At 31.7% G+C, this 8,475-nt stretch overlaps 2 protein-coding genes across 5 annotated transcripts; both read right to left on the reverse strand.

Moving 5' to 3' along the window:
- Window positions 1–99: 99 nt before the first annotated feature.
- Window positions 100–4,247, reverse strand: Snx6 (sorting nexin 6). 4 transcript variants are annotated; one of them, XM_012368635.2, is made up of 11 exons: window positions 3,881–4,244; window positions 3,697–3,747; window positions 3,299–3,514; window positions 3,079–3,200; window positions 2,838–2,974; window positions 2,442–2,749; window positions 2,174–2,356; window positions 1,922–1,939; window positions 1,266–1,329; window positions 1,001–1,086; window positions 100–927 (listed from the first exon to the last, which is right to left on the reverse strand). In XM_012368635.2, the coding sequence occupies exons 1-11, from the start codon at window positions 3,884–3,886 to the stop codon at window positions 877–879; spliced, it is 1,242 nt and encodes a 413-aa protein (XP_012224058.1). In that variant the 5' UTR covers window positions 3,887–4,244; the 3' UTR covers window positions 100–876. The 4 variants fall into 4 exon arrangements, with proteins under 4 accessions (XP_012224058.1, XP_012224075.1, XP_067211451.1 ...); XM_012368652.2 differs by lacking the exon at window positions 3,697–3,747 and having other exon boundaries at window positions 3,881–4,247; XM_067355350.1 differs by lacking the exon at window positions 1,922–1,939 and having other exon boundaries at window positions 3,881–4,241.
- Window positions 4,248–4,613: 366 nt separating this feature from the next.
- Rab2 (RAS oncogene family member Rab2) lies at window positions 4,614–8,405 on the reverse strand. The gene is made up of 4 exons (XM_012368622.2): window positions 8,206–8,405; window positions 7,363–7,502; window positions 6,693–7,049; window positions 4,614–6,347 (listed from the first exon to the last, which is right to left on the reverse strand). Exons 1-4 carry the CDS (start codon window positions 8,249–8,251, stop codon window positions 6,246–6,248), a joined length of 645 nt encoding a protein of 214 aa, XP_012224045.1. The 5' UTR covers window positions 8,252–8,405; the 3' UTR covers window positions 4,614–6,245.
- Between the last annotated feature and the right edge of the window lie 70 nt (window positions 8,406–8,475).

An 8,475-nucleotide genomic window follows, 5' to 3' on the forward strand; every position in this document is an offset into this window, starting at 1 on the left:
AAGGCGGATGGTCGAACCATTTGATGTGGTTTACGCAACGAACGAAAAATGGCGATGAAGTGCATACAAAAAAACACGTGTTGCTTGATAACGCTGCAATGAAAAGTATAATTGCACTTTATTATAAATCGTTTCAAGGTCCCTTTAATCATTGCTGCATTATTTTACTTCGTAATCTTAAAGCGCAAACGCGATTATGATTAATTATTTGTCAGAATAATATACCATAAAAACCTGGAAAGTTTATATATGAAAATCTAATTGTTTGTATTAACTTTAATCATCCTGAGCTTTTATACTAGCAATCCTTCCTTCACAAAATTGCCCTAAACTTAAGTAGTACTAATAACATACTCATATGGATATATTCTTATTTATACATATATGTATATGTATATACATATATATATTTGTTTATATAATATAAAGAACCTTATTTTGTAAGTATAACAGGCTCTTAATTCCAAGCTGCAAAGGGACTCGATAACATCTAATTCTGTTTTTATTTTTATAATATAAATGTATTTCCTAACACATGTATTATTCAGCTCTTATAAAATTGCAATTGTACTTAATCTAATGTCTATTAAGCAAAACCGATAGTGGTCCTTTACAGCTACATAGCTTTTTACAGCTCAAAGGTAGTAAATATCTTTTCAGAGTCACTTTGCAGCTATTAGTACAATACTTTATTTCCAAAGCATGATAGATCTATGATAAATTTATGATCTATTTATGATCTATTTATGATCTAAATTTAGTTAACAAAAAATATATAGTATTTTACAGTACCATATTATTATAATCTTAAATAAACTATTATCTGCATACAGAATGTATGCGTATAGGTTTGTTCATGGCAACATTAAAACTAGATCACTCTTCTCGAAGTACCGATAAACATTTCTTGAGCAATTCCGCATGCGACTGTGAACACAAAGTAAATATGTAATTTAACGTTTTGCACATAGCTTACGAAATAAGCGGAATTGCCATTCACCTTAGCATGTTTTATTTCCAACTCTGTTAATTCGATGAGATTCTTCTTAAACGCAGCAACTCGTCTAGTTTTAAAATCCAAAAGTTCTGAAAGATAATCAAAAGTATTAATAAAATAATATCTAAAACAGTCTACATAATCAATATTATTCTGCAGATTAGATGGAAACTATGTATTTATAAGACGAAAAATAATGTATGTTATTTTCTTTCGCAGATGATATTGATTGTACTGTTTCCAAACAAATAAATACATGTTTATTTACCTTCTCTTCCTTTCTTAGACATTTGTTCATACTTCTCACATGCCTCAGTTTGCGCTTGTTCCGCCTTGATTAATACAGATATAATATTTAAACTATCAAAATGTCACATATTTTGTCTAAATTTTTAAATTCTATAATATAACTTAATATTTAGCATATTCATCAGCAAGACTTATACTGGCACCATGAAATATTATAATTATATTATAAATTATAATAAATTATCATAATATTGAAATCCATGCAACTGTCATTCATGCATAATACTTAACAATAAATTCTGTGCTGCAATAATTAATTTGTGTCAATTTCTCTGCTTAAAATGGAATATCTCATGTACATATTATATTCATTCATAATTCATACATGTGAAAAAAATATATTTCTTGTAGAAATATATTCTTTATAAAGGTATTGTAAAATTAATTTTTTTTTCTATTATTAGGAAAAAACTTATGCCATGATATCATAGATTTCTTAATCAAATTTTTAACAAACTATTTCTTTTGACTTGCCTAATATCGATTAAAGCTCGATTTTAATATGAATCAATTTCGACATTTCATCCAGTTAAAAAAAAAGATGACAAAAAACTGACAATAAGTATTTTAAGCACTACAACCAAAAATATATAGATGACAAACAACATGACACACCTCAGCAACCTCCAGTGCCTTGAAAAGCAAGAAAAATTAAAGTTCTGATTAGATACTACTCGATCATTATAATATCAATAATTGCAGTTTCAGTTAACCAGCTTTTTACGCGATATGTTAATATATTAATCTTGAAACAGAACAAATGTTATATTTATTCATTTTCCCTCGCTCAATTCCCTTGATAATGTCAATGTTTAATTAGCTAATGATATAAATTCGCAATTATAGAAAAATTATGTATGGACTTACAGCGTGGACATCCTTATTTTTGGCACGAGCTTTTTCAAGAGTGCGATTCGCAGTTTCATATTCATGCAAAGCTTTCAATCTTCTAAAAAGAAGTCTTTTAGCCGCAGCTGTGTCCCTCATGTAATAACGAAGAGTATCTGATAATTTTAAATCTTCATCTGATGCCACTCGTCCTTCAACTTTCTGCAAAAAAAATATTTTTCGAAACTTAAACAATAGAAATTTAATGAGCAAAAATTTTGAAGAGCATTTTATAAAATGTTCGTACTCGTAATTTCTCGAAGGTCTCGGCAATTTTAGTTAAGAACCTCTCGAGTTTTCCACTATCTGTTGTAGCTAATTGTAGAAGATTGGTGGAAATCTTTATATACGAATCCGCTACATCTTTATGTTTAGATGTTTGGCGATCAGCCAGTCTTGTTGCTTCTTTCAAATTATGATGGTAAGTTTGAAGGAATGTCATTTCTTGATCAAAGAAATCATTTACATCTTTTACTGTAGCTGATAAATAATATTCATCAGTAGTTTTGGAAAACGACTTCACCAGACCACCAAACATTTCCATTCTATTCTTTCCTATAATAAAAAAAAACCATATATATTCTGTATTTATATTAATTTTTATATATTGCAATATTTTCTGCACAGAAAACAAAAGTATTACCTCTCACACAAAGATCTTGATCATATTCTAAGAATACCCTCAAATTATGATCATTCCGAAAGACTGGATGATGTGCCAACCTAGTCAAAAACATCTCGTGCATAGCGACAGTTTTTTTAAAAGTAGCTAAATATTCTCTGCAAAGTAATACACACATTACAATTAAATTCCATTCCAAAATCAACAAAAATGTAAATAATAATTGTAAGAGAGATAAATTTACATATACAAAAGAACTCACGCTTCTAATTCTTGTTTCATCTTATTAAATTCTTCGCGTGTCATATTTCCTTCACCCTCACCGAGTTTTTGTAACTTCTCGCGTGACGCATCAAAATCTGGTCTTGGTGGACATGGTGGAATCTATTGTAATAAATATCAATAAGTTCACAATGTCAAAGTACAAAGTTTAAGTACACGCTAAAGCAATGTTATCAAAATATTGTGAAATTTCTACATACAATGTAACCAGCGTACTCTTCATTTTCCTCAAATCGATCATGAAGCCACACAAATTCCTCATGTTGCCTTACAACTAGATTGTCTGGTTTTTGAAATTCAGGTAGAGTAGTTTTCGTATGTACAGTAAATTTTACTTTATCCTTCTCGCTGAGAGCGTCCGAAATATCAACTTGCAAGGACTTATCCGAGAGGTCTATGGTATCAGCATGGATTGTCTGAAAGAATAATTTGTTAATAGCTATGATAGTGCATGGTACGGAACTGTCACGAACGCGGAACAAAGAAGCGAGAGGGGACGCACACAGGCAATTACGGCTATATGTATTACCAATAGAAAGATAAAACTCTTACAAGAAATAGCGATAAAGAGGCAGAAAGAGGAAAGTATTATAGATACCTTCTTGGGGGGTGTGCTGTTTAAAATGTCGGCAGTGTCACATATACCGTCCTGCAACATTTTTTTGCGTGTTAATAAATGTAAGGCGCGTCTGACGCGGCGAAGGGGGAGCGGGTTTTGCGGATGATTTACGCCGTCAAGCGAACGGATCGCCGGCCACCGATTGATAACAGGTTCCACCTACCATCATGGCGTCCACTGGCGTCGTCTTCTTGACACACCGTGTTTGACAGCAGCCCGATTAGCAGAACCGTCACGTTGAATAACGTATCTGTTACCTCGTCGTGCAGCGGGAACAAACTGATGTATTGTACACGTTGCGCGCGAGCCCGTTGCCGGGGCCGACTGATAGCACTTCCGCTGGTAAAACAGCCGAGATGGAGTCACGACATATCTCCGGGAAGCAGCGCGACAATCGACTCTACCGGACTTGAGCGCGACGAGTCACGCGTCGACAAATCAGCTGGAGAAGTATGCCGCGTCACGTATCGTACGCATCACTGCGGAGCGCATTCCAGTGGATTCGTCGTGCTGCGCGCGCGACACAGAGACACGTCACGTTTCCAGACCCGTCCAGAAAATAAACTCAACTGATATTTTACGATACCTAAATTCATTTATCTTATTGAAAGCGTAGCAAATGTACATTAAACGTTTATTAAACATATATTAAACGTTTATTGGCAATACTTTCCACATGGTTTTTTTTTAATTTTTAAAACTGCAAAAATATGCTATAAATATATTTAATGTAAACTATGAGATTTATTATTTTTTATCTCAATTTTAAAATTTTTATTCTGGATTTTTTAGGTCAATCATGCTGGTTGAGATATTTTTATCTGTCATATATTCCTGAAAAATTCAAAGCTTGGATTATGTTACATGATGTATTTTAGAATCAAGGACAATAAGTGTAATGTGCACATATATATATTTTCCAATTAAAAAGATATGCTCAATGCATACATATAAAATACATCATAAGCTGTAGATTAGCTTTGATTGTATAGAATAATCGCTAGATTACATTAAATCAAATATATTGGATATAACATCCTGAAATCAATGCACATTGTTTGATCGTTACAGTATAAGCGCAAAAAAGGTACACAATGCTGATGTAATCTTTGGTATAACAATTAGGTATAAGCTCGTAATTTGAGATATTACAAATAACATTTGATTACAATAATGCTCAAGAAGCCAATTTGTACTAAATAGATATAGGATACTCATGCTTATAGATTTCTTAATTTCATTGAGTAACATTAATATTAATGCATAATTTTCTTGCCAGCTGATAAATTCATCAATAAATATAATAACGTGCACTACTAGAGCTTATTCTTTATTCATTATGTATTTAATTATCTTTCGTGTCTCATGTCTTTGCAAAGTAGTGAAATATCTGTAATTATTCTTAAAATAAAAGCAGGAACGTTTATTAAAATGGAATCATATTTGGAGCTTAATATAATACAGATAAAATTATCACTGCCATATTTATATCGGTATCTTTATCTATGGTCTGAAACTCTAAAAACTTCAGTCGTTACAATATAAATTGTAAAAATGTATTTTTGATTCATTTATAGCACTAATGATGCCTTTATTTTTAAAAAGATGCCATAGTAAATGCCATAAATAATGATACCAATTGTCAATACGTGCAATAAAATTTCTTATAATCATTAAATTGGAATATAAATCTGATTAAATGTAGGCCTCCTGATGGCATTGATTAATACATGTTTTATATAATTATCATCTTATACAGCAATACATACATATATATAATATCGATTTAATATTAGATTGAAAATGATGTCAAATCAATTAAATACATCAACGTCCATGAGCCACTACATATAGAATGGAATTTTGATTACTAGTGCACATTACGTTACAGTACATAATATGTATTAAACGAATATAAAATAGAAAGTGCCTGTCCTCTCCCGCTTTATCACTCCCGATAATTGATATTATCTAATACAATAATTTCATATGATGCTTCATAAAGTGGGAGACAAGCCAGCTAAAAATTTTACAATTAAAATTAAATTATACTAAGCATGTTTAAATAAAATATTTTGAATCAAAATTAGGGAACCTCAATCTTTTGTAATAATATCCCATTAGGAGATAAAACGATTATACAATGTGCAAGAACGAAAAATTATATAGAGATATATAACTTGGAAAAAGCATCTGTTTTTTTTTCAGAATTAAATTCATTAAAAACACATTGAAAAATAATATAACTTCATTCATACCTTTGCGAGAATTTGTAAGTAAAGACTTTATTAATGCTTCATGATTTTAGTGATTTGTATAACATTTTCGCCTTACAATAATCCTATTTATTACGCGTGTATAAGATTATTTCAACTATAAATACACCAATTGTCACTTGTTACCTTATGACGCGGCATGCGCAAAATTAAAATGTACAAAGTAAGTGAGTTCACAGTAAAATGAAGAGCAGGAGCAGGGTCAATTCAGATCGGAGAAGGATGAAGCGGTGGACAGATAAGCCCCAGCCCCTAGCAGCACCCACCACCCTGAGCACTACCTTGTCCACCAGTGCCTGATAAACCTCCAGGACTTGTGGGTGAATGCTGTGGTCCAATCTTAATACCGTTTGCCTGTTAATTCAATTGTCATATTAGAAATATTACAAAGCTCTTTTCTTATGTGTGTCAAAAAAACATCTCCAAAAAATAATATAAATGCATAATGTAAAAAAAAATAATAAAAAAGATTGTTACTTATCTTTTTTATACCGATACGAGTGCAAATCACCTTTTGTGATTTTATTTAAATATAAAAATGTATTATTTAACATTATTATATACAATATTAAGTTAAGATGTCAGCAAAAATAATGATATGATTAGAACACAAAATTAAAAATGTAAAAAATTTGTTTTTCTGATTTATATGAGTGCAAAATATACATGCAAAAGTAATGGAGAACATTATTGTCGTACCTCATTATTAATGTCAAAGACTCCCTCTTGTATTTTTTCGTATATTTCTTTTGCAGTATTAATGAATGCCTCTTCTACATTTGCTGCAGTCTTAGCGCTAGTCTCCATAAAGACAAGACCATGCTCTCGTGCGAAAGCTTCACCTTCCTCTCTCTTTACTTCTCTTCGATTATCCAGATCACTTTTATTTCCGATTAACATGATAACCATATTAGAATTTGAATGTTGCCTTGCATCTTCCAGCCATGTTGTAAGATGGTTAAAAGTTTCCCTACGTGTAATGTCATATACCAATAGAGCTCCAGCTGCTCCACGATAATATGACCTTGTTATAGAACGGAATGCCTCTTGACCCGCCTATAAAATGTGAATTATGAAAGAAATTAACAGTTGACATTTATTAGCTAAATAGCAACATGCAGATCTTGCTAAATTTCAATCTTGATAATATTAAAATTTAAAGAAATGTACAAAGAACTTCTATCAAGAACAATTAAAAATATTTTTCTAGATAAGCAATTAAATTTAATATAAGTTTCTTTACATGAACAACATATATTAATTTAAACATTAATTATCAGATCATATTTCTAATTGAGGACCATGTGTAACTTCTGAGAAATAAATATGCAAAATATGATGGAATAAGCTGGAATAAGTAAATAATTACAGTATCCCAGATCTGCAGTTTAATTTGCTTGCAGTCAATGGTAATCATACGAGCACCAAACTCGACTCCTATTGTCAAGTCATGGACTGGCTGAAATCTCTTATCCGTAAATTGAAGAAGGAGACAGGACTTTCCAACTCCTATATAAAAATAATATCACATTATTTAGATTACAATTTTTTTCTAAATTCTAATAAATCCTAATTTCGTTATGTATTGTATCAAACATTATTCAAAATTTCTCATTTAATATCTAGAAGTTGCCATATAGTGTGATTACAGTATTGTATTTACTTAATTCAATTTTATATCAATTGTATAATATAATAATCTCTCAACTTGCAATAATTTATCAATATTATTAGATAGAAATAAAATTAAAGCTATATTTTTCTGCATAATAAAAAATACAGTGTATAGAATCCATTTAGTCACAGCATAAATAATTCCATTAAAAAAAAAACACAATGTGTGACGTGCTATTTATAACTGTTACTGCTGAAATCAACAAGACGATTGGAAGATTCACCAAATATTATAGAAGTCAATCGCCGTGCAATAGCAGGAAATCAAATAACAATACAATACAGAGAAGAAACATAAAATCTATGAATCAAGTGCTGACACACGACATACATATTTAAAGGAAATAAATGTAGCGTTAAGGTAAAATTTTTTTGGTTGATTATCGCTATCCATAAATAGATTTACGCGTTTGCAAATCAGCGATATGATTACACATTACAGAAACGAAAACAATGGGTCCTGTCACAGACGACGTAGAAAGCACGGTACGAAGGTCCGATTCCGCAGAGGTGTCCCTACGTAATGTCACGTATTTACCTGTGTCTCCGATAATGATATACTTGAACAGGTACGCGTACGACATCGCGAAATACACAAAGCTGATGAGACGCGTGAACGATTTTAGCGTGAACGATACACCAGGAAACAGAACTCTTCTTTTGACTGTCTTATCTCTTCTGCTCCTGCATGACGTCACGGAGGCGCTTCGGGAGGGCTCGGTGTGGCTCGGAGTATCTCGCGGTCTCTTCGACTTTTCGATATCCGTCGCTGTCAGTTGCGTCGCTCGTGCGCATCAAAGATAATTGA

This window comes from Linepithema humile, chromosome 5 (genome assembly GCF_040581485.1).
Source record: "Linepithema humile isolate Giens D197 chromosome 5, Lhum_UNIL_v1.0, whole genome shotgun sequence".
NCBI classification, from domain to species: Eukaryota; Metazoa; Arthropoda; class Insecta; order Hymenoptera; family Formicidae; genus Linepithema; species Linepithema humile.